The 27,191-nt window shown below is 36.2% G+C and overlaps 1 protein-coding gene and 1 long non-coding RNA gene across 12 annotated transcripts in view; one reads left to right on the forward strand and one right to left on the reverse strand.

Moving 5' to 3' along the window:
- Positions 1 to 7,730, forward strand: part of LOC147578570 (uncharacterized) — a 71,269-nt gene extending 63,539 nt beyond the window's left edge. For 4 of the 5 annotated variants that reach the window (XR_015255367.1, XR_015255368.1, XR_015255364.1 and 1 more), the window contains 2 exons: positions 595 to 4,285; positions 7,526 to 7,730. This is a non-coding gene — a long non-coding RNA (uncharacterized LOC147578570). The remainder of the gene's footprint in view (positions 1 to 594; positions 4,286 to 7,525) is intronic. The other variant, XR_015255365.1, reaches the window with a different exon arrangement.
- ZNF385B (zinc finger protein 385B) overlaps positions 1 to 27,191 on the reverse strand; it is a 429,607-nt gene that overhangs the window by 198,834 nt on the left and 203,582 nt on the right. The window contains exon 1 of one of the 7 annotated variants that reach the window (XM_086719064.1): positions 7,417 to 7,622. The exons of the other annotated variants lie outside the window; for them this stretch is intronic. Within the exon in view, the coding sequence (XP_086575190.1) occupies positions 7,417 to 7,426 (10 nt within the window). The 5' untranslated portion in view covers positions 7,427 to 7,622. Of the gene's footprint in view, positions 1 to 7,416; positions 7,623 to 27,191 lie in introns of those variants that run through there. 7 annotated transcript variants of the gene reach the window in all.

Genomic DNA, 27,191 nt, shown 5'->3' on the forward strand with positions numbered 1-27,191 from the left:
AACACAGAGGAATATGATGCATTAAAGGAACACTTCCATCAGTTATTGTTCAAATTAAATCCTGGATGGGAAAGATGTTTTGAAATAAGTTCAGGAGACCATGTGTGCTGGTTGTTCTCTGTTTGCTCCCAGATCCTTGCTCATCCCAGATTCTTTGCCCATTCTGTATGGGAAGAAGGGAGAAGTTGGAATATTCCTTTCAGTCTTCCTCCTTGTCTGCATTTGGCAGTGACATCTTGCCTATGATAACAGCTTTTGTTGAGTACTATCCTTTACAGCCTCCAATTTCAGCTCTCACCGAATTTAGACACCTCCATTAACTCCCTCTCCTTTCTTCTTCAGGAATGAAAGAGTTTGTGGTGGGTCAGTAGGAACGATGACATCTATTGGTGACTCCCTTCAAACTTACCATACCACCGCAAACATCCCTCATTATACTCTCTTTGAAAAACCCAGCTGATTATGCTTTCAATCAAACTGTTTGACCCACCATAGAATAGTCAGGTCCTTCTTACTTTGTATGAGACTTAAAACCAATATATCAGGCACAGGTCAATTATCAAACCAATCCATCTCTATTTCTTCCATACACAGGAAAGTGACCTACAAGCCTCAAGAAAGTGGTAAAGAAGGAAAAGCCAAGGATAATATGTGACCAGCAGCGGCAACATGCTCTTGTTTCAGTAATACCCAGGCTGGTGAACAAGTACAGACTGGCTAGTGACTGGCCCACATCAGTCAAGGACACTTTAATCTTTCTAAAGGGATGAAAAATAATTGGCGATGCTTCTCTGAATTATTTCGAAATATTTTTGTAGAAAGAAACAGAGAAATGCACATGGGTGAGAGGAGGCAAAAACAATTTTAACAGAAAAAAGTCATTGGTCTGGCTCCATGAATTTTCAAGTATACTACAGAGGAAGATCTTGTATTTGGTGACTGAGAGATGCATACAGAATTAAGGGATGGAGTAAGGGGCATTGCATGACCTTCCAGCACACATATATACAAGTGTGCCACATATATAGTGGCCTGTCACCTGGGCCAGGTCTCTTGTCTACCTACCTGAAAGAGAAAGAAGCACAGTGAATGAATAGAAAGAAGTAGTGAACTGGGTTCTAATTCCAATTTTCCTAGATGATGTGTTTTGGTTAGGTCACTTTGTCCGTCTTAAGTGAAATAGGGATGATGAAAAGTACCATATTAATTTCTCATCATGCTGTAGTTCCAAGTCTGTGAAGGTTATTCTAACCTCTAGGGGGTGACACTTTTAGATTTCCAGATTTGGGGAAAAGGTTTCACTGGTCAGTCCTGAAAGGGGCTGTCTTACAAATCTCACCATTTCTGCTGAAACATTTGTCTCCTAATATCTTGAAAACTTTCAGATTCTTCCAGTGAAATGGCAGCAAGTAGACATGAGATGATTCTGTATGGATGAGAGAATATCTAGTATACACCAGAACTTCCAGGGTGTCATTTAGTAGATATGTATTCTTATTCTTAATCCAACTTTGCAGCCCAATGACTTTATGAAGTCAAAAATTCTCCCCCAAATCCTTTTGGAGTATGATTTTTGAAGCATATAGAGACAGAATCTGAGCCAATATATTTTATTTCAAATAAGGTTCTTTGATTTCTAATATGCTTTTGAAATGTGACATCTGTCTACCTTGTGAAATTCTGCTCTCTCAGCTCCCTGGAGAGCTAGGAAGAGTATTAAATAATTGGATCCTTGTTGCTTTCTGAATTCCACTACTTGTGGGCCATTTCTGCTGGATAAGCATGTTGTCTATCCATAGCATTCTCTTAATTCTGCTCCTCAAACTCCTATTTTCTGCTCTCAAAGCCAAACTCTGGGATGCAGAACACTACTCCATGGTTATTTGTTATTAAAGGACTTCTATCACAGAAAAAGGGAAGCAATGTTGATAAGATAAAGTACCTAAAAAGAAGATAAGCTGAAAAGGCAAGGAGGGATGTCATGCATTTCAGAGTTGCTCATTTATTCTGTTTTGCCACATCACAATCCTTACAATGAAAGCACTCTTCCTTCTCCATTGGATTTTCATCTGTAGAGTATTTAATCTTACAAAGTTAAAAAAAATCAATAACCAGGGAATATTCACTAGTTTAGAGTTTTAATATTTATCACAAAAGCAGAGCAATCACTTGTGAAGGGGTGGGGAGAGACAGAATTATGGGCACTTCTTTCAAAAAAAAAAACAAATATAATCTTCCCCAAAGTTGTATCGATACTAAAATTCACCCAATTTCACATGAATCCTCAAGAGTTGTATCGATACTGAATTTCACTCCACTTCACTTGAATTTTCAAATTTGAAATACCAGCTGATTCGCACTACTTCCTTTCAATTAACTTTTCTAGCCTACAAATCCATACATGTTGGTGAATACCTAAAAGCAAATATTATCTATACAGAGACAGGAAATGATGACATTACTGGCAAAAGTGATGTCATAAACAGACATCAATTCCAAAGGATACTGAGTTCTCATGGTACTAGGGGAAATAAAATAATGACTTCACAGCTGAATAGAATTTAAATAAAACATATTTCAACAAAACTGCCAGAAAAATGAATCATTCTACATTAACAGGCTACATCAGCAACTAGATATGTTAAAAGTTTAATTTAGCAGAGGACTGCCTCTGACCAAAAAGCGTTTAATTTAGATTTTATCTGTCTTTTTAACTTAAGTTTATTCATTTTTGGTAATCTCTACACCCAATGTGGGGCTCACCCGGAGATCAAAAGTTGCATGCTCTTCTGACTGAGCCAGCCAGATGCCCCGTAGATTTCATCTGGTTTTGATTTATGTCAATAAATATGGTTACTGGCTTAAAGGAAACCTGAAATTTATCTTTCTCTTTATGGACAATATTAACATAATTCCTAGAGAAACTTCTGTATTTTATGGGTAACAATACTTTTATCTCCCAAATTTAAATTTTTTTCTATGATAATTTTAAGAAAGTAACTGACAGAAAGGTACAACACAAAGAATTATAGCTAGTAATTGGCATCCACTTATAATGTACTAGGCAAGGTGTAGAAGGTTTTCTGTACATTATTTTGATTAATACTTATGATACACAACGTTGACGTTATAGAAATGTGGACACAATGATCCCCAGGTAAACTAAAGACAAAAAGAATGAGGCCTAAAGAGGTTAAGTGATCTGCCAAGGGTGACAAAACAAATAAGAGAGGAGGTGGAATTCAAATTTAAGTACCTCTCGTTCTTAAGTCTTTCTCCTTTATTTACTCTTATAATTAAAGAGTAAAAGGTACAACAAGTGAGCATATTTGACTTATTAGAACATAAATACTGTTTTTCAATGTAAGTATTAAGTTGGAAGTATGTTACTTCATACTGAAAATATTTAGCACAAATTCAGTAGAATTCGTACTCAACAGGCTTAACCGAGTCCTTTAAAATTCTCATCTACAGCAGCATTTCTCAACTTTTTTCATCATCTTCCCCCACCCCCCAAGGGGTCTTCTTGACACTTTTTTTCTTAATCACCCTACCCACAAAAATTTAATACCACAGATATACCACATACTATATGTATATCTGTACATACAGACTATATGTAGATCTGTGCTTTATACATAAGAAGAGTTAAGATTTTTTTTCCCCTAGAATGCATTTTTGCCCCTTGGAGGGTAATGAGGATGTATAATCTAAAAGATGTATCTGTTTTTCTTTGTTGCTCCAAAACCTTCCAACCCACTGGCTATTACTTCAAATTGCACGGAGTTAGGATCTTAGACTTTTAGCTTAAAGTTTTTCTGTATGTTAAAATATGAATACATAGAAAATATTGGTGAAGCACCAAAACCCATGTACATTTTAGTGTGAATAGAGATGGAAAAACCAGTTTGATGGGGGAAAATGAGAAGAATGTGAGAGCACTCCCTACTGGAGCAGAGGAAGGAGAACAGAGAGGCTCTGGGTCGGAATGCCTGTGGCACAATTGTGCTTCAGTCTAGTCCCGTTGAACACATTAACATGAAGTAAGTACTTGAAAATGCCAGCTCCCATTCATGATGAACAAGAAATCTTAGTCACAAGCCACCTTAGTGACCATCACCCTATTGATTAATGTGTAAATACTGGGTTTCCTGCCTGTGAAGATTTGCTGTTTGGTTCCTTTCAGGTCTGTTTGTATATTCCCAATTGCTATGTGGCCAAGAACAAGTAAGTTTATGTAATGTTCCAAAGAAACAGCTCGACACCGTGGCTCATTTTAACCCAGGTATGAATAGAAGACAGAGTTGAATTCACAAATACTTCTTTCACATGCACTATAAAATACAACTTTTCACTCCCAGAGGCCAAAATGGTCTTAACCATTGAAGTAATTATAGCTCATGACTATAATTTAGAGTTAGCTCTAGTTGACTCAAAATTCACACAGGAAAATAATTCAGTCATCTTATTGGAACACTGGAGTGAATAACTTCATAAAACCCATATAGTTGCAGCAATCCTAGAGAGAAGGGTAAATTCTAATAGAAATCAAGAGTTGATAATTTCATAAGACAACAACAGTAATTGTCTACCATTTACTGGTCACCAATTTAAAGGCTCAAGCACCACAGTTTACATTTATAAATATCACCTACTCAATCCTTATAGCAATCCTATGAGATGAACATTGGTATCCACTTGTATAGAGGAAATGAATTTAGAAAGGATGGGCAATTTTCCTGAAACCTTTCAGAAGTAGAGGCAGAGTAGAGGAATTCAAACTCCTGTCATCTGAAGCTCATGCTTTGCCACCTCAGCCATAGTGAAATTATCTCAGTGAAATGACAGAAAAGGCTCAAGTCTGTAAACTTTTACTTTCCAGTCAGATGGAGAAATCTTGGGTAAATGGAGAAGTAATGGATATGGTGTGTAACATCTTTTGAGATTTTACATATAAGAAGCTACTGTTTAGATAATTTAAATTGAAGGATTAAAAAAAATAAATACCTTCAAGATGTGTATTGGTAAGGATTTTCTGACTTTGAAGCTTATGAAAAATATGCATATGTATCAGGACCTTGGTAAATGTTAAATAAAATGGTGGCTACTCACACAAGCCTAGGTACACTTTCCAGAAGCCAGGTCAACTATAGTAAATTATTTCCATCACTCATTCCCCATCAATAGCATTGAACCTTATAATATGAAGGGAGCCCCCGTATAAAAGAATGGCCCTTCTAAAATAAAAAATAGAAGAATAACATATGTTGGTGAGAATGCAGAGAAAAAGGAACTCTCTTGTACTGTTGGTGGTAATGCAAACTGGTGCAGCCACTGTGGAAAAGTGTGAAGTTTCCTCAAAAAGTTAAAAATAGAACTACTCCATGATTTAGTAATTACACGACTGGGTATTTATCCAAAAAATACAAAAACACTAATTCAAAGGGATACATGCACCCTTATGTTTATTGTAGCATTATTTACAGTAACTAAATTATGGAAGCAGCCCAAGTGCCCATCGATAGATGAATGGATAAAGAAAGTATGGTATATATTTACAATGGAATATTGTTCAGTCATAGAAAAGAATGAAATCTGGCCATGTGTAGTGACATGGATGGAGCTAGAGAGTATGCTAAGCAAAATAAGTCAGTCAGAGAAAGACAAATACCATATGATTTCACTCATCTGTGGAATTTAAGAAACAAAACAAACAAGCAAAGGAATAAGAGAGAGAGCGACAAACCAAGAAAAAGATTCTTAACTATGGAAAACAAACTGATGGTTACCACAGGGGAGGTGGGTGGGGGTTGGGTGAAATAGGTGATGGAGATTAAGGAGTGTACTTGTGATGAGCGATGAGTGATGTATGGAAATGCTGAATAGCTATGTTGTACACATGAAACTAATATAACACTGTATGTTACTATACTGGAATTAAAATAAAATAAAATAAAATAAAATAAAATAAAATAAAGGCTCTTTTTAAAACATCCAATTCATTTTATACATGTATACAGTTCCACCAACATGAAAGGATAATAAAAACTACGAGGGCAGAAGTGGAATAGCAAAAATAAAGTAAAACTCTACGAAATAATTTTATAGATTTATAGAAGAGGTTAGGAGCAGTGTTGAGGAGCCAGCAACCAAATGTGTCACCTCATTCCTAGTCCAGTATTTTCTTCATAACAGTATACTGTTACCAAGTAGAATAATAAATAGGCTTGAAATTATAGCAAAAACTGACCTCTAAAATACATCATCAATTTTAGGCTTAATCTGTGGAGACTTAACTAATATTTAAATTATTCAAACATCCTGACAATGAAGTACAAATATAATTTATCTTTTAAACTACCAACCTAGTTATATTTACTATGTCCCAAATGGGTATCAAACATCCCTAAATAGTGACATAATGAATAACTCCAGTAAAGGCTAAAATTGTTCTCACATGTGAAGTAATGTGTACAACTGGTCAAAGTATAACCATCGCAATAAAAGATGTTTTCACTTAATTTCCTAGAAATTTCAAATGTTTGTTTAACCCTTATTAACTGGAAAATTCCATAATGCATTGTACACTTACTGACACATTCTAGTAAGAAAATGTTTTTAAAATAAATAATCCATGGCATAAAATTCAACCAGTGTTTCACAATATTAACTTGACAATAAATGAAGCATTATTAATGTATGAAGCATTTTAAAAATGTTTATGTAGCTTCCAACGAAATTCTAATTTAATTATATTCTATAAAGTGAGAAAGATTCCCTATGTCAGATTCTCTATTAAAGGTTTTGCCAGATTTCTATTAAGACTAATGCATGCAAATGCTATATTTAAAAATATTTTATAACACTTAAGATATAATTGTGAATACTACTAAAAATATGCTTAACACTTCACTTTTTCAATGTTCTCCTACTTGAAACTAATGTTAAAACTGACAATCTAGGCATTCCCATATATGTTAAATATCAATAAAATGATCATGTAGAACCAGCTCTTTCTAGAGGACATATCAGAGCATTTTAACAACATATAGAAGTGCAACATATTTTTAAACCAGAAGTCATGTTAACACTTAGATCACATGGACTCTGTTGTCTATAACAACTACTAATTAAACCCCAAAATGTTGTGCTCATCTTAATGGAAGGGAAAAAAGTATAGTTATGCTAGTCATGCTCCCTCTTTAATTTATACATACATGTCCAAGATCATTCTAAGGTGCCATACCTCATCAACTAAAATCCTAGTAGGACAAATAATACCAATCATGGCATTGCCCAGCACTATATGAAATCTGTACAAATCTGGAAAATTACATCCAAAGCCAAGTATACCTCCCTATATATATTTTCTATCACTTCAGAACAAATCTACCATTCAGAAGGTATGTTACTTACCGAGAAGCATGTTTCTTAGCAGAAGTCAATTCAGTCTGTCTGTAATTTATGTGTAACAAAGGTATAAAGAGCTGGGAAGTACGTTAACCTGCCACACGTTTTGTTACAGATAGTGTGAGCCTTCACAAACTCTTCCTTGTATCCTATGCCTGCTGGAGTACTGGACAGACTCCACTCACTCACTGTGCACCTCGGTGGAAACTAACAATGCAGTCACTGTCAGTAGATGTTGCCTCCTCAGCGTACAGAGCCAAAAAAAATTATGGAAAAGTAGGTTACTTCACTGGGGTTGGAGATGTAAATTCTGAATTGATTATGCTGTTTCTTTAAAATTCCAGTAATATTTTCTACTGAATTCACAAAGAAACAAATTTAAACTTATGCAAATAAGCTTATAAGATCATATTTAAAAAATGTAACTGTCCTCTTTCTCCCCTTCTTTTTTTTCTCTAAGAATTTAAAATACATTTCACTACAAACTAAAAAGAAATTGTGTTACAAAATAACCTCTGTATAATATGCATGTTTTTAGAAGCACTGAATATTAAAATTATATCACTAATCAAGGATCATAGAATGCAAATATACTTATTACTTGGTGTTATGAGCTTGGGCCTCCAATGTGATTTCAGTTCCACAATGGATTATTTGTTTGATTCCAATACAAAGATAATTATTTCTGAAATCAGTTTCTCCTGAGAGAATAAACCTTACAGTTTTAAAGCAATAAGAATATTGCAATGAACATTTAACAAAGGAATATCTTGTTTCTTTTTCTTCTTCTACTAGATGTGCATTAACAATTTAAAAAGAGAAAAATCTATATCTGAGCCCAACAGAAGAATACACAGCATGTCAGATAACACTAAAGGCAATAAGTTGGATGTGATTTTTAAGACTATGTTTTCTAAAATAGAAATGAGATAAAAACTGTGTGTATTGGTGAAAGGTGGTTAAGATGGTGGAGGAACATGGAAGCCCTGAGCTTGTCTTGTCCCTGAAATGCAGCTAGATCAGCATCAAGCCATTTTCAACACCTAGGAAATTGAGCTGAGGATTAACACAACAATCTGCATAACTTGAACCACACAACAGGTACACAATGCAGAGAGGTGAACTCAAGGAGAGAAAAGCTGCAGAGGGTAGGGAGTTGTTTTTGTGGAAAGAGAACAGAGAAAGGGAAAGGGGAGGAGCGTGACACCTTGGGATCATGCAAGAAAAGCACTCTCCCTGAATGTAGTGGGAGAGAAAGAGACAGAAAGAGTGAAAACACTTTCAGGGGAGACTGAACAAGAAATCTGTTCCCCAACATCATTGACAGGGAGAAAGGGGAGGGTTTCAATCCACCAGGATTCTATAAACAGTGGAACGTAGAGTATGAAGTTTTGGAGCTCAGTGCCTGGTGGTGCTCTGGTGAGGAAGTAGGGCAAATTCCCAGGAGGAGGCAGCAGGGTTTGAGGGGTCCGTGGTGGTTCCCCTTATTGGAGTGCATTTGGTAGCAGTCATATGGCCTCCCAACAGGCAAAGGTCCCAGAGGACCCCTGAAGAGCAGCCATGTTTGCTGGTATTGGGACAAAGATGCCAGCGTGCAGCAAACCCTGGTGCTAGCTGTCTGTTGTGGTTTACCGTATTCTCTGAACCTCTGCCACTGTGCAATCACATGAATGCTTTCTAGGGCAAGCCAGCACCTGGCCATTGCTCAGTGAGACCCTCCCCCAGAGAGTTGGTGTGGGTCCAAGCTGCAGGGGTCTCTGACGCATGGGGCTTTAAAACACAATCCCATTCGAGGTAAAACTCTGGAGGGAGGTGCTGCCTGGCAGGTGGACAGCTTGGACATGGACAGGGTAGAGACAAGGAGTGGATGGAATCCTGACACAAAGTAGGGGTGTTTGACCGCAGGTCTGTCAGAGCATGAAACTCCTGTGCCAGAGACTAGGGAACTGAGTGAAGCCACTTCCACCTCTCCTGTGCGTGCATGCACACCATACTGATCCACCCTAGTAAGCTAAGCAGCGCCACCTAGTGGAGAACACAGCCATTACACCAAGCCCCGCCCAACTGCACTCTCCAAGCATATCCCCTAGCATCCCCTAGAAGACCAGCCCAAGTTACTCCACCTGCTTAGTGTATGGACTATAGAGGGCTCCATAGTTTCAGTTCTAGGGGAAACTGCATATAACTTCATTTGGGTTTCATTCCGCTTACAAGTTCATTTATTTGTTCATTTTATTTGCTTCTGCTTTTGTTTAATTTTTTCCTTTTTTCCTATTCCCTTTTTTCTTTTCTTTCCTTCCTCATTCTGAGATACAGAAAATTTTATTTATTTTATCTTATTATTATTTTTTCTCCCACCCCCTCGTTTTTTCTCTTCTATCAGGCTTCTTTCAACAAGCAGACAAAAACACACCTAGGATCTAGCTTCTTTTGATATTTTGTTTTGTTTTTATTTTTTTAATTTTAATTTTTATTATTTTTTTCTTCCCCCAAAATGACAAAATGAAGGAATTCATCCCAAAAGAAAGAACAGAGAGAAATGACAGCCAGGGACTTAATCAATACAGGCATAAGCAAAATGTCTGAACTAGAATTTAGAACCACAATAATAAGAATACTAGCTGGGGTTGAAAACAGCATAGAATTCCTTAATGAAGAGAGAAAAGAAATAAAATCTAGTCAGGATGAAATTAAAAATGCTATAAGCAAGATGAAATCTTAAATGAATACCACGATGGCAAGGATGGACAATGAGGAGCAACAAATCAAAGATTTAGAAGATAAAATTATGGAGAGTAATGAAGAAAAAGAGGGAAACAAAGACAAAACATCATGATTCAAGACTTAGAGAACTCAGTGACTTATTAAAAAGGAATAACATCCGAATCATAGGAGTTCCAGAAGATGAAGAAAGAGAAAAAGTGGCAGAAGGTTTATGTGAGCAAATTATACCAGAAAAATTTCCTAATCTGGGCAAGGACACAGACATCAAAATTGAAGCAGCACAGAGAACTCCCATTGGATTCAACAAAAACCAACCACCACCAAGGCATATCATAGTCAAATTCACAAAATACACAGACAGGGAAAGAATTATGAAAGCAGCAAGGGAAAAAGTCCTTAACATATAAGGGAAGACAGATCAGGTTCACAGCAGACCTATCCATAGAAACTTAGCAGGCCAGAAAGGAGTGGCAAGATATATTCAATATGCTAAATAAAAAAAAAATATGCAGCCAAGAATTCCTTATTCAGCAAGGCTGTCATTCAAAATAGAGATAAAGAGTTTCCCAGGCAAACAAAAACTAAAGGAGTTTGTGACCACAAACCAGCCCTGCCCTGCAAGAAATTTTAAGGGGGATCATTTGAGTGGAGAAAAGACAAAACGAAACAAAAAAGATGAAAAGCAACAAAAACTAGAAAGGACCAGAGAATATCACCAGAAACGCCAATATAACAGGCAATACAATGGCATTAATATCTTTCAGTACTCACTTAAATGTCAAGAGACTAAATGCTCCAATCAAAAGACATAGGGTATCAGAATGGATAAGAAAACAAGACCCATCTATATGCTGCTTGCAAGAGACTCATTTTAGACTTAAAGACACTTGTAGATTGAAAGTAAGGGGAAGGAGAACCACTTCTCATGCTAATGGTCATCAGAAGAAAGCTGAAGTAGTCATATCAGACAAACGAGATTTCAAAATAAAGTGTAACAAGAGATGAAGAAGGGCATTATATCATATTTAAGTAGTCTATCCACCAAGAAGACCTAATAATTATAAATATTTATGCCCCTAAGGTGGAACACCAAATATATAAATCAATTAATCACAAACATAAAGAAACGCATTGATATTAATACCATTATAGTAGGGGACTTCAACACCCTATTTACAGCAATGGACAAATCATCTAAGCAGAAAATCAACAAGGAAACAATGGCTTTGAATGACATACTGGACTAGATGGACTTAACAGATATGTTCAGAACATTTCATCCAAAAGCAGCAGAATACACATTCTTCTTGAGTGCACATGGAACAGTCTCCTGAAGAGATCACATACTAAGTCACAAATCAGCCCTCAACAGGTACAAAAAGATCAAGATCATACCTTGTATATTTTCAGATCACAACACTATGAAACTTGAAATCAACCACAAGAAAAAAAATTGGGAAGACCATGAATGCTTGAATATTAAAGAACATCCTACTAAAGAATGAATGGGTTAACCAAGAAATTGAAGAGGAAATTAAAAAGTAGAATTAAAAAAAGAATACAAATAATAATAAAAGAATAAAATGAGCAATTATATGCCAACAAATTGGGCAATCTAGAAGGAATGGACAAACTCCTAGAAACATATGAACTACCAAAACTGAAACAGGGCAAAAGGGAAAATTTGAACAGATCCATAACCAGTAAAGAAATTGAGTCACTAATCAAAAATCTCCCAACAATCAAGAGCCCAGGGATGGATGGTTTTCCAGGGATATTCAACCAAACATTTAAAGAAGAGTTAATACCTATTCTTTTGAAGCTGTTCCAAAAAATTGGGGTGCCTGGGTGGCTCAGTCAATTAAGCGTCTGACTTCAGCTCAGGTCATGATCTCACAGTCTGTGAGTTCGAGCCCCGCGTCAGGCTCTGTGCTGACAGCTCAGAGCCTGAAGCCTGCTTCAGATTCTGTGTCTCCCTCTATCTGTCCCTCCCCTGATTATGCTCTGTCTCTCCCTGTCTCAAAAATAAATAAAAACATTAAAAAATTTTGAAGCTGTTCCAAAAAATAGAAATAGAAGGAAAAGTTCCAAACTCATTCCACACAGCCAGGATTACCTTGATTCCAAAACTAAACAAGGACACCACTAAAAAGGAAAACTACAGACCGATTTCCCTAATGAACATGGATGCAAAAATTCTCAACAAGATACTAGCAAACTGGATCCAACAATGCATCAAAAGAATTATTCACCACAATCAAGTGGGATTTATTCCTGGGATGCAGGGCTGGTTCAGTATCCACAAATCAATGTGAGACATCACATTAAAAAAAGAAAGGAGAAGAACCACATGATACTCTCAATAGATGCAGAAAAAGCATTTGACAAAATACAGCATCCTTTCTTGATAAAAATCCTCAAGAAAGTAGGGATAGAAGAATTATACCTCAAAATCAGAAAGGCCATATATGAAAGACCCACCACTAAGTATCATCCTCAATGAAGAAAAATTGAGAGCTTTCCTCCTAAGGTTAGGAACAAGACAAGGATGTCCACTCTCACCACTGTTATTCAACATAGTGTTGGAAGTCCTAGCCTCACCAATCAGGCAATGCAAAAAAAAAAAAAAAAAAAAAAAAAAAAAGGCACCAAATTGGCAAGGATGAAGTCAAACTTTCACTCATTGTAGACAACATGATACTCTATGTGGAAAACCTAAAATACCCTACTAAAAATTGCTAGAACCGATCCATGAATTCACTAAAGTCACAGGACATAAATCAATGTACAAAAATCGGTTGCTTTTCTATACACCAATAATGAAGCAGCATAAAGAGAAATCAAGGAGTCAATCCCATTTACAACTGCACCAAAAACCATAAAATACCTAGGAATAAACCTAACCAAAGACGTGGAAAATCTATACACTGAAAACTATAGAAACCTTATGAAAGAAATTGAAGACACACACACACACACACACACACACACACACACACACAAATGGAAAAACATTCCATGCTCATGGATTGAAAGAAACCATATTGTTAAAATGTTGATACTACTCAAAGCAATCTACATATTCAATGTAATCCCTATCAAAATAACACCTACATTCTTCACAGAGCTAGAACAAACTGTCCTGTAATATGTATGGAACTAGAAAGGACCCCGAATAGCCAAGGCAATCCTGAAAAAGGAAGCCAAAGCTTGAGGCAAAATAATTCCAGACTTCAAGCTGTATTACAAAGCTGTAATCATCAATACTGTATGGTACTGGCATAAAACAAACACATAGGTCAGTGGAACAGAATAGAGAACCCAGAAATAGACCCATAAATGTATGGCCAACTAATCTTTGACAAAGCAGGAATGAATATCCATTGGAAAAGAGTCTCTTCAGCAAATGGTGTTCAGAAAACTGTACAGTGACATGCAGAAGAATAAACCTGGACGACTTTCTTATACTACACACACACGCACACACACACACACACACACACACACACACACACACACACACACTCACCTCAAAATGGATGAAAGACTAAATGCAAGATAGGAAGTCATCAAAATCCTAGAGGAGAAAACAGGCAACAACTTCTTTGATCTTGGCTGCTGCAGCTTCTCACTTGACATGTCTCCAGAGGCAAGGGAAACAAAAGCAAACATGAACTACTAGGACCTCATCAAGATAAAATGTTTCTGCACAGTGAAGGAAACAATCAGCAAAACTAAAAGGCAACTGGTGGAATGGGAGGGGTATTTGCAAATAACATATCAGATAAAGGGTTAGTATCTAAAATCTATAAAGAAACTTATCAAACTCAATATCCAAAAAACAAATAATCCAGTGAAGAAATGGACAAAAGACATGAATAGACACTTTTCCAAAGAAGATATCAGATGGCTAACAGACACATGAAAAGATGCTCAACATCACTCATCATCAAGGAAACACAAATCAAAACCACAATGAGATAAAACCTCACACCTGTCAGAATGGATACAATTAACAACTCAGGCTACAATAGATCCTGGTGAAGATGTGGAGAAAGAGGAACACTTTTGCACTGTTGGTGGGAATGCAAATTTGTGTAGCCACTCTGGAACAGTATGGAGATTCTTCAAAAAATTACAAATAGAACTACCCTATGACCCAACAATTGAACTACTAGGTATTTATCCAAATGATACAGGAGTGCTGATTTGAACGGGCACATGCACCCCAATGTTTATAGCAGCACTGTCAACAATAGCAAAACTATGGAAAGAGCCCAAATGTCCATTGACTGATGAATGGATAAAGAAGATATGGTATCTATATCTATATCTATATCTACAATGGAATATTACTGGGCAGCTAAAAAGAATGAAATCTTGCCATTTGCAATAATGTGGATGGAACTACAGTGTATTATTCTTTGTGAAATAAGTCAGAGAAAAACAAATATCATATGATTTCACTCATATATGGAATTTAAGATACAAAACAGATGAACATAAGGGAAGAAGAGCAAACATAACATAAAAACAGAGAGGGAGACAAACCATAAGAGACCGTTAAATACAGAAAACAAACTGAGGGTTGCTGGCTGGGTGTTGGGTGTGGGGAAGGGCTAAAGAGGTGAGGGGCATTAAGGAGGACACTTGTTCGGATGAGCACTGGGTGTTATATGTAAGTGATGAATCACTAAATTCTATTCCTGAAATTAAAAAATAAATAAAAATAGAATAGAAAATTAAATGACACATCCCAGTGTTACATATTCTAGCCATGTGTTCCTATAATACATATTTCATTTACACATTGTAATGACATATGACAGCAATTAAACTATACCTTCCTCAAATCTAAATACTTGAACAGTGAAATTTTATGGGGTTTTGTTCATGTTTCAATATTTCCCTATTCCTTAATTTGGGGATTCAACTTCTATAGGCTTAGCTACCATTATTTTTAATGTAAAAAGATACAAACAGGAAAAGGAGAGGAAGAGAGGAGAACACTGAGAATAGTGTAAAAAAGAAAATTTTGAACTATACTGGTATTTCAGATTTTTCTGAATCTAGGTGATACAGGGAAAGTGGGGAAGGACCATGAAGACAGGAGAGTTTGGAGCAAAGAGAACAAAGGGAGAGAGATGGATAAGGATAATAATTAATAAAACATACCAATGATTGTTTTTTTCCTTTTTTCCCCTTTTATTGGCCATTTTAAAATGTAGGCCTTTGGTATACCAAATGTATACCAAATTTGAATGTAGTCATCTAAAGGATTGCACATATAAATTCTTACATTGGGTAAACTAACTTTCAATAAGAGGTAGGGGTGTGTGTGTGTGTGTGTGTGTGTGTGTGTGTGTGTGTGTGTGTTTATATTAATAAATATTTCTTTATAAGTGTGGAAGAAGACCTTCCTGACTGCCTTTGACTTCCCATTTATTCTAACCTAGTGGTTCTCACACTTGAGCATGTTCCCTGGAGGGCTTGTTAGAACAGACTCCTGAGCCCAATTCCCAGAGTTTCTGATTCAGTATCTCTAGGGTGGAACCTGAGAAATTACAACAAATTCCCAGGTGATGCTGCTGCTGCTGCTGCTAGTTCCAGGACTACACTTGGAGAATCCCCGCTCTAGCTCATTATGTTACCCTAGCATCTAACATGAGGATAGTTTCCACTGTAAATTGTTGTGTTACCATATTACATGGATTCTGAGATCTCCCCCACAGCCTACCACATTTTCACAGCTCTGAATCAGGATGTGTCTCTAATTAATCACATCTTATGATAAATATACACAAGGCAGCACCCATAACTGTAATGGTCAATTCAGAGTGTGCATGGACTTGTTCAGAGCTGTTAATAAGGTCTCTTCAGTTGAGCGATAGAATTTTTTAGTGCTATCATGTGTTGAATTTAACTATCATTTAAAAATTATTTTTTAAACCTACACTTTGAGAGCCACAGTTTTATTTGTCTTTAAACATACAAGTGATTGCATACAAAATGGCATATAAACAGGTGTGACATTTGTATTTGTTACTAGTGAAGCAGATGTTTATTATTGGAGGAATGATAGCAATTTCAGACTTTCTTGGAAAGTATCATTCTACTGCATTAGAGGATGTAAGAAAGGTAACCTCAAGGGGAAGAAGTTGTGGTACGTGTAAAAGTTTTGCTTATCACAGGCTTAGTAATGCAACTGAAGGTAAAAGAAATTGCCAGATGCCTCTGAACAGAAATTTCAAAGTGACGAGTTGCTGGTGTGAATAATTCACAAGTCCAGAGGAGCTCTCTTTAAAGCTCTGTGTTATAGTTTATTGATACTTTTTTCTTTCTTAGTGATACATAAAGTAATGATGTGACTTACATAAAAAAATCCTTAGATCTGTTAAAATGTTATTATTGGAAAATAAAACAATCAATCCTAGTAGTAGCTATTTAAAAATGAATGACCAATGTGTTGATTTCGAGCAGGTTTTTTCTTTTATTGTTCAAAGTGTGGTGTGAAAATTACCTAAAAAAAATCACCAGGATTCTCTGCTAAAAATGTAGGTATCTGGGACTACCAGAGATCTATTGAATCAATATTTTTAGTTGGCGGATGACTAACCATCTCACCTTCAAGTACACAGCAATTTAATAAAAATGGCACCACTGGAGGACTCCTAAATGTGAGTGGTAATAATATATTTCTGAAAAAAAAGTCTTTGATTCCAAATCAATTACAATAAACCTTTGGCATTGCGTAGGTGATTAAAACTATGTAAGAATAAAACTCCCCATGGGTAGTTTTACAAACCCAAACTGCATAAATATTCCAATGGACCTGGGTAAAGGCAGAGGAGAAAAAGCCAGAGGCAATGGCGGATGCTCATCTGACCAAGCCTAAAGCAAGTAGTGCTTGATAGGAAGGCACGATACTAGGAAGAACAAGTACATAGAGGAGCACCACATCCCCAAGTCAGACTCCAACACTGGGCCAGTACTGACTGGAGTCTCCATGTAGCCCTCTAGTGGTATAAAGAATTTGCAAGAGGTAATACCAGGAAGCCAAGATGTAACTGACTGGAAAGTCACCTAATATTGCTGAGCCTGTTAACTCTGTAATATAATAAAGGTATTGTTACAGTATATGTCTACAGTCCATTTCAGCTCTAAAGTTATGTAATTTGTTTAAAAACTTTCATAAAAGGGTATGGCCTCCTTCAAAGTTTTATTAAGAAAACCTCATGAAAGCAAATGACAAACTAATCAAAGACAAAGAACATCTGTGGTGGTTTTAATTATGTCCCCCCACAACTTCTTATGTTGAGGATATGAATCTCCAGTATTTCAGAATATGACCTCATTTGGAGGTAGGGTCTTTACAGAGGTAAACGAGTTACAATGAGGTCATCAGAGTGGACCCTAATCCCATATGACTGACTGGTATCTTTATAAAAATGAGAAATCTGGATACAGATAGATATAGAGAGATGATGTGGAGGGACACAGGGAGAAGACAGACATCTACACACCAAAGACAGGCCAGGAACAGATCCTTCCCTCAGAGCCCTCAGAAGGAACCCACCTGCCAACACCTCGAATTCAGAATTCTAACTTCCGAAACTGTGAGACAATATCTCAGTATTGTGAGGTACCTCAAAGTACCTCAGTTTGTGTTACAACAGCCTTGGCAAAAGAATACAGTGTCTTTACCAGGTGCATGATATTATTAAGTACATGCTAACTTTATAAAAAGATTGGAGAGTGGATCACCATTCTCTGTTCTTCTAAGAAGTCTGAAAAGCAGTAGGAGCAGCTATTTTGGGAAAGTTAGTTAAACTCAGATTTTTATATTTGCATTTCTGTTAATTTTTCCTTAATCAGGTTGGTCATGCATCTGTCTTTTCTAGTAGATTTCCACCTCAAAAACACTAGCTGTTGATTTTTTTTCCCTACTTGCTTTTATATTTATTAATGTCTACTTCCTAACTTCCTTTGATTAATTTTGATACACTTTTTCCAGTTTCTAAGATACACACATGGCTCATTTATTTTCAATTTTTGTTTTTTAACACTAAAGACCATTTAAGAACACAGTTTGCTAACTTTTTCCTTCCATTAGCTTACAGATAATCTATCATTTTAGTTTTGATTTTCCTTTTCTCTCCTTACTTAATGGTTAATAGAACTGACAGCAGAAATAACATATCTATTTTTGTCTTTAGTATTAATTTAGTTTGGTCTTGGGCCAATCACTCACCTTCCATGAACTTCTGTGAGGTTGCCTATGTGAGGATCAAACCAACTAAATATGACAGTATTTGAAACCATGGATTGTTATACAAATTTAAGTTATTGCTTTAATTATTTTTGACTAATTAACTCTACATAAAGAAATAGGGCACGCCTGGGGACATGAGAATTGCTTAACTTTGGGGTTTTAAATTTTTATTTCTGTTTGATATATTATTGTCTCTCAAATTGTCTATATGTTTATAATTTTAGAGCAAAATGGCAATAATTCACCTACCAGCACAGTTTTAGTTGATCACTTTCATTCAAGGAAAGAAATTATTTAAAAAAATCTTTCTCTCGAAATACTCTGCATTATCATTTAAAAATAGGAGCAAAAAACAAAACAAACAAACAAAAAACCCAACCATGAGCAAAAGGAGCTAGCATTTATTGAAAGCAGGTTATATGTCAGGCACTCTTTTAGGTAATTTACATTAAATTCTCATAAAAGTTACTGTACTGCCCAAGGTCGCAAATCTTCCAATCCAGTTTTCCTTTCAAGCTCCCTCCTTACAGAAACCAGTGAATTGAGACAGCAGGTTGAATTCAAGTTTTTTCCTAATAATTTCCAGAGAACGCAAAATATTTCATATTTTAAGGGAAATTGAAAAAATAAATCATTTTTAAGTAAACGTATTTAAAAAAAACAAATGGCCCTTTCGTTTATCCTTGTTTTTTTTTTTTTTTTCTTCAGAGGAAACTTTTAGTTTTTCCTTTTTTTTTTTTCCTTTAGGAGAAAATGAAAATGTCTGTGAGTAATCATTTTGCTTTGAATTATACTATTATTTTTCTATCATGCTAAATATGAGGTTCTAACACATCTTATGTATTAATTCAAGAATTCTCATAGTGTCTAAAATATATGTACAAATTTTTAGCAACATTCATTTTTATTTTTTTTTTTAAAGACTTTTTTTTTTTTTAATTTTTTTTTTTTCAACGTTTATTTATTTTTGGGACAGAGAGAGACAGAGCATGAACGGGGGAGGGGCAGAGAGAGAGGGAGACACAGAATCGGAAACAGGCTCCAGGCTCTGAGCCATCAGCCCAGAGCCTGACGCGGGGCTCGAACTCACGGACCGCGAGATCGTGACCTGGCTGAAGTCGGACGCTTAACCGACTGCGCCACCCAGGCGCCCCGCAACATTCATTTTTAATACCTAGTGCTGAGTTTTTACTTAAGACCACCTGAAGGCATTAATTACTATTATTTCTGGTGAGATTATGCTAAGGAAAAAATTGTAGCCTAATCAGCTTTTCAAATTATCTACAAGTACACAGCTCTCTGTAGATGGGAGATCATTATTCTTAACTAGGCTGCCACTTATTTGAATAAAGTAAACATTTAACGAATTATATGAGTTCTGAGTTTAAGAATCCAGAATGCACCCAGAAAACAGAGATAATAAGAATTAAAATTGTATTAGTGAAGATGCTCATTACATTATGTTTAAATGCAAACATATAGAAACATCCTAAATGCTCAATAGCAGAGGAATGGGTATGTCAATATTATAAAATATATTTAGTGACATAGGAAAATGTTCACTAACAACTGGGGAGAACTATATAGAGCTGGTTATACAATAAAGGTCATATATGTAAGAAAAGCATTTCTATATCTATATGAATATTTGTATATGTACACACCTACAGAAACATGTTTAGAAAAAAAATCCTCCTGGGGCGCCTGGGTGGCTCAGTCGGTTGAGCGTCCGACTTCGGCTCAGGTCATGATCTCGCTGTCCGTGAGTTCAAGCCCCGCGTCGGGCTCTGTGCTGACAGCTCAGAGCCTGGAGCCTGCTTCGGATTCTGTGTCTCCCTCTCTCTCTGACCCTCCCCCATTCATGCTCTGTCTCTCTCTGTCTCAAAAATAAACATTAAAAAAAATTAAAAAAAAAAAAAAAGAAAAAATCCTCCAAAATATGTTAACACTGCAGGTTTATAGAAAATTTTAGTTTATTCTTTTTTCTGTATTGTTACATTTTTTTGGTACTAAACCGAAAAGAGAATCCAACTTAAAAACTGCAGTGGGAGAGATTTGGCTCTTTAAAAGAAAATTCATGTAATTTATAAAAATCTGGAGGCAGAACTAGCTAATTTAGATAATCTCACTTAAAAATCTTATAGTAGGTATATTTTGAGAACAAGCTAAATTCTCCAGTTTCCTTTGGGTCCTAATGATCCTCTGATGCAACCTGTAAGGTTACAGACCTGGGCAAGCATGCAGACTAAACACACGCAGGAGGCTCTCTCATTGATCCCTGTCACAGGGCAAATGTAGAGGAAGTGGTGTGAAATAAACAAGGTAAAAGAGAATGAGGAAAATGGTAATACACTGTTTATATGGAACTTCAGCCATCAATTCCCACAATTCTTCAGTGAGTCAGTCTCTTCACCTGTAGTATCTGCATCCATATAGATGAGCCTGGAGAACTGGCAGGAAGGGGAGGGCAGGAATCTAGCCCACAGATAGGCTTATCTGCATGATTTCCTTCAAGGCATTAAATCCTTTTAACCATTATTGTAGCACTGTCATTTTTACCCAAGTATTTAACTTATATAAAGGGAACAGTTTGTAGCCTGGATAGATATGGCTCCCAGAAACGTGTTATAACATGGCCCAGACAAAACTATTCCCATGTCATCAGAATATTTCTATTACAACATCATGACATATAGCTAACATGGTTCAGACACATCAGATCCCTGCACAACTGGACACATCAAAAGAATTGTTATGTCATCAATGATGCCACCAGAGAGAGCACCTGGTCCCCTCCTACACTTGAGAGCAGATGTTCCAATAATGCCACGGAGGTTTTCTTAAGATAGATGTTCAGATGTGTCAAGATTTTCAATAGGGTTAAATTGGAAATGTTATCATTTTTGTTCTATTCATTAAAAAAAAAAAATCTCTACCTACCTAAATGACACCCACTCTACTTTGCTTTATTTTAATGGAAATCCAGTTTGTCCTCTGAGGCAGAGTTTGCTTAGGGCAGCACAATGCTCTGCAACTGTTTATGTCATGAGAGTGATTTTCAGCTGGGAGAAATGTGCTGTATCTAGTTTGCCTATGGCATATATTTGGAAGGAGATGGACGAGACTATAAAACTCAGGACAAGTTAGACAATTTTGAAGTGCAATGATATTCTGCAAACAAAAATGTTTAGGTGTATCTAACTCTGGGAGATGAAATCCAAAGGGATTTTAAGATTTGCTCTCCATTGGCATAAAAATCTTAAAAAGAAAAAAAAAGAAAAAAAAAGAACCATTAAAAAAAATCACCAACAGGCTTCATTTTCATTCAAGAGCTTGTTACACACAGTGGGCGTTAAAAACAACACTGAAAATCATTTAAAATCATTAAAAACTCATTTAAAATAAAAATATAAAAGGTAAATTCACTAGAGTCAAAACTGTTGAAATATAGTTTTAGAAGCATATGGGTACAATTTCCCTGCACTGAACTGTATGGTTAAATTAACTATAAAAATATTTTTATCAGTAATATACTTTTCTGAAATAACTCACATATATAAACTCTAAATCATATTAGAAAGGAAAAGAAAGATAAAAGATATTGTCTTTGTCTCAGGAAATGAGTTTACTTGTTTAAAATGCAGTTTTAAGAAAACATTTAACTAATAGGTGTATTGTGGGGTTTTGTTTAGTTTTGTTTTTGAGAGAGAGTTGAAAGCAGGGGTGAGAGGATGAGGGGGAATCTTAAGTAGGCTCCATGCTCAGTGGCAGATCCCACAACCCTGGGATCATGACCTGAGCCAAAATCAAGAGTTGCAGTTTCAACTGGCTGAACCACCTAGGTGCCTCAACAAATAAGTGTTTTTAAAACTTTGAGCACATGTCATATAATTATTGAATCTGAATACTTAAAAATGACTCCCAAATTATCTCATTTTATTAACAGATAAACTGAGATCCAGAGGGACAAATTATCTTGCTTATTGTCATCCAGTTGGAGGGAAATATCATAGGAACAGTATTCACTCTCTAAATTTTTGTTAAGTCCCATTCTATGCCAGGCACTGTTCTGAGTGCTGAAACAACTGGAATCCCTGTTCTCATGGAACTTACATTAGACTAATGTTTCCTATCATAAGGCTCTTTGCTCACATACTCCTCTCACCAAAAGAGCTAAACTATACAACTTATAAGGACACTCCAAATCTGATAAAAATGCCTGTGTTTTGTTGTTGTTGTGTTTTTCTGCCTAGATTCATCTATAATGATTTCCTTGAAAATGATCACATTTGTCCATATTGAAGAGAAAATCCCCAGATCTATATGTTACATGTACTTGAATGAGAAACTTGAGTAAGATCTGTATTGTTTTTGTTATCTCGGTGTAACATATTTGGGATATAATGGCATAATACAATTGGAAAGATCTCATTTTTTTTTTATCTCTATGCCCCACAGAAGGGGAAAAAAATCCGAGATTCAGAGATAATGATTTGCTATTTCTTTCCCAATTTAATCTTAGGTATCTCCACTAACATCCAGCAGTCATCATATTATGATTTGAGTGAATGATTTAGAGAAGGATCTATATAATATCAAGTGATGTTGTAACAGTCTACAACTGCAGCAGTAAATCAGGAAGAATTCTAACGTGTGGTTTTAACATTCACTAATATTCTTTAGTAATAATGTGCTGCACATGTACTACAACTTTTAGCCTTAGGCAACTGGATTTTGTAATTAAGGCAGAATACGCAGTATGTTTCCAGGGCTTGCCAGCCCCCAGCCTCTTTTGCCTAATGTGACCCCTCTCTGTACCGTATGACTCTATCTCATTCCAGCCACAGCAGATGGGACCAGGACCAAGTGTAGATAACTGATTTAAAGGCAGCTAATCATCAGAGATGTGACTAGTGGCCTGGTTCAAAACAACATGCCAATTAATCCTTTAGGGATAGGGAAGATGAGAAACTGGGAACATAAACACTACAGACTGTGAAATTCTGATCAGGTTCACAGGGTCTCATGTTCAAGCCATACTTTATGGGGAAGAGGGACAAGTCACTAGAAAGAACACATCATAAAGTGCTGAGAAGGCAAGAGACTATGAGAGGTAGAGATCGCTTCTGAGAGAAAAAAAAAAAAAAAAAAACAACAAAAAAAAACAGTTCCCGGTGGCTTTCCAGGTCACTGACATCTATTTCCACAAGCCCCGGCCAACTTCGATTATTGGCTTTGGATTTCCTGAGATTCACTGTTGAATCCTCATAACAAATTTCCTCTTTCTTAAGTTATACTGAGTCTTACTTGCAACCATATGAATCCTGGCCAAGAGAAATGGCTTTTCTTGCACCCATACCTCGTTTGAGCAAAAGTCAGTCACACATGATGGTACGCAATTCCTCTTACTTCTCTGAAGGACCACTCTACCCATAAGTCAATTTTGGTCACTGGTTATTATACTATATCATTAATATTTAATGACACAGTGGCATTTAATAAGGTAATTTTTACAACCTTATAAATATAAAATTATAGGATGGTTACTAAATGGTTACTGTATTAATCTTTCCCAACTTTCAACTCTCAAATAGTTTTTGGTGATGCTCATACTATCTGCTTACTTCATCTCTTTCCTGTTCTCTATCGAAGGTGTTGGAAAACAGGCACTCAGAGAAATTATAACAAGTAGCAGTCTTCTGGCTTACCAGAGCTCTGATATTCTCCTCTATAAGTGCTTTCTGGATATTTTTTCCCCAATAAATTTTGTTCCTAAAGTTCCTGAAGGCTTTCTCTTTTATTCTTCATTTAATTAGTCATTGATCCTCCTCAAACTGAATGGGTGAGAAAACATTTTCTCCTTTGTTTTGCTTTTAAATATTTGATCCGAATATTTTTTTGCTACTTGTTTAGCATACTGTTCCTGTAGCAAACACAGATTTTTCTCCTTCTTCTGTATTTGTTTTGCTACTGCCAGGAACAGAGTCTACAAAAATTATTGTTGCCTCCTCATATACCAGAAAAAAACTTTATTCTTTATAAGGTAAAGAAAATGTCAGTCTCTGTCAATATAAATACTTTTACTCAAAAGATATATTAAAATGACAATTCAGATATCATTCAGCTACGGTAATGAGCCATCTGAAGCACTTTACTCTGGGGTTTTCCAACTTCAGGGAAAATAAAAAATTGGGAAACAGTTAAAAATAGAAATATTGATATGATTAAAGCTAGAAAAGAGTAGTAAAGACAAAAAGTGTAATAAAAAGAATACCAAGATCTGGCCTTCAAGTACATAAATGGCTCTATGTTACCAAGCATGGAGATGACAGGTAGAACTACCAAGAGAGTGACCTTAGTAGTAATAACTACTCAGATATACAAAGCTGAGATTCGAATGGCTAGGATGGCAAGAAAAGCTGGCAACTTCTGCAGACCTGCAGAACCCAAATTGGCATTTGTCATCAGGATCAGAGAGATATCAATGGTGTGAGCCCAAAGGTTCGAAAGGTGCTGCTGCTTCTTTGTCTTTGCCGGATCTTCAGTGGCACCTTTGTTAAGCATAACAAGGTGAGCTCATAGATCAGTTCATTCACTGACTCCAGGTTTGGGTAACACCATGCTCCATATGGTTCCATAATCCGTTACATATTAACTGAAGCCTTGTTGAGCTTAACAAAGGTGTGATTGAAGATCTGGAAAGGCGAAAAAGCAGCAACACCTTTCGAACCTTTGGGCTCACACCATTGATATCTCTGATCCTGATGACAAATGCCAATTTGAGTTCTGCAGGTCTGAAGAAGTTGCCAGCTTTTCTTGCCATCCTAGCCATTCAAATCTCAGTTCTGAACACCTGTCTGTATTCCTTGTGGTAATGTTTAGCTCCTTGCCCCTCAAAGCATCTTTTGGGCAAACTTCTTTCTCAGATGCTTGATCTTCAACTCTGAGAAATTCTTTCACTTTTTCTTAAGGGTTTCTGGCACAGGAAGTACCTTCTTTTTCTTCTTGTCTGCACCCTCCATGGTTCCAGCCAGAAAAGAGCAAGGCAAAATGTTTTAAAGAAGGAATGAAGGGGGTGCTGTGATAACTGTTGAACAGCCAGCTCCTTGGGGATAAAACCCTAATATGTCGTGTTAACCAAATCATAGTATAAATATGATTCTAATTTCAAGCTACCAAAGTGATGAGCATTACTGAATGTAGAACTCAGCAGCACACCATTATATTTCCACATATATATATATACAATCGAGAAAAAAACCTCAAGAGTATAGATATTAGTAAAATGTGGTTAAGTAATTAGGAAGTAATGGGTTTTGAACATTTAATACCTTTGTTTTAAATATAATTCATTTAATTTACATTTATGTAATTTTTAACACTATATTTAATAACTGGCTCACACAATTCCTGAAAATTTAATAATCAGCTCTTGCAAACCTGTCCAATACACCACTGAAAAGGCATCCATTCAGTCATGTATTTTTCTTAGAAAAGAACAATACTTATTCAAATCAATTGAATAAGAACAAGCCAATTTTTACAGCACATAGGATCTAGAGGGGAGAAAACAAACTTTTTTCATTCATTGAGCTATCTCAAGAATGAGAACTTTTGATCCAGTCCTTCAAGATAAATCAGCTTTCAGGGCACATGCACCCTGATGTTTATAGCAGCACTACCAACAACAGCCAAACTATGGAAAGAGCCCAAAAAACCATCAACTGATGAATGGAGAAAGAAGATGAGGTGTAAATATACAGTGGAATATTACTCAGCCATCAAAAAGAAAAAATTTGCCATTTGCAATGATGTGGTTGGAGGTAGAGTGTATTATGCTGAGCAACATAAGTCAGTCAGAGAAAGACAAATACCATATGATTACACACATATGTGGAATTTAGGAAACACAACAGATGAACATAAGGGAAGGGGGAAAAAAGAGGGAAGCAAACCATAAGAGGCTCTTAATGATAAAGAATAAACTGAGGGTTGATGGAGGGAGGGAGAATGGATGGGCTAAATGGGTGATGGGAATTAAGGAGGGCACTTGTTATGATGAGCACTGGGTGTTATATGTACGTGATGAATCACTAAATTCTACTCCTGAAACCAATTTTACACTATATGTTAACTAACTAGAATTTAAATAAAAACTTGGAAGAAAAAAAGGATAAATCAGCCTTCACTGTGAGCAAAAGAACATAAAGGTTAAGAGCGTGGGTTCTAAGGCCAGAACACCTGAATTTGAGTCCTGCCTTGTCCCCCTGTAACCCTATAACTTTAAGAAAGTTACTTAAATTTTTGACCATCTATAAAATGAGATGATAATAGTACCTACCTCAAAAAACTATTGACAGAATTAAATGTTACTATATGTAAAGCATATACAAAGTATCCAACACACTGCAAAAGTTCAGTGAATGCTAACTATTTCCATCATATGAAAGTGACTTCAAATATGTAAACTGGGGGCACTTAAGTGGCTCAATTGGTTAAGCATCTGTCTGACTCCTGACAGTGGCTCAGGTCATGATCTTGTGGTTGTGGGATCAAGCCCCACCTTGGCTCTGCATTGAGTATGGAGCCTGCTTGGAATCTTCTCTCTCCTTCTCTCTCTACCCCTCACCCACTCTCTCTCTCAAAATAAATATTTAAAAAATATGTAAACTGTGTATATTTGAGATAGCTACTTAAAGCTAGTTATTTCAAGTTCTCTGAACACACCGAGAGATTTAACGTATCTTTGACTTTGCTCATGATCTCCCGTCCACCTGATATGACA

The sequence above is a fragment of the Puma concolor genome, chromosome C1 (assembly GCF_028749965.1).
Source record: "Puma concolor isolate L17-30 chromosome C1, mPumCon1.1.hap2, whole genome shotgun sequence".
Taxonomy (NCBI): Eukaryota; Metazoa; Chordata; class Mammalia; order Carnivora; family Felidae; genus Puma; species Puma concolor.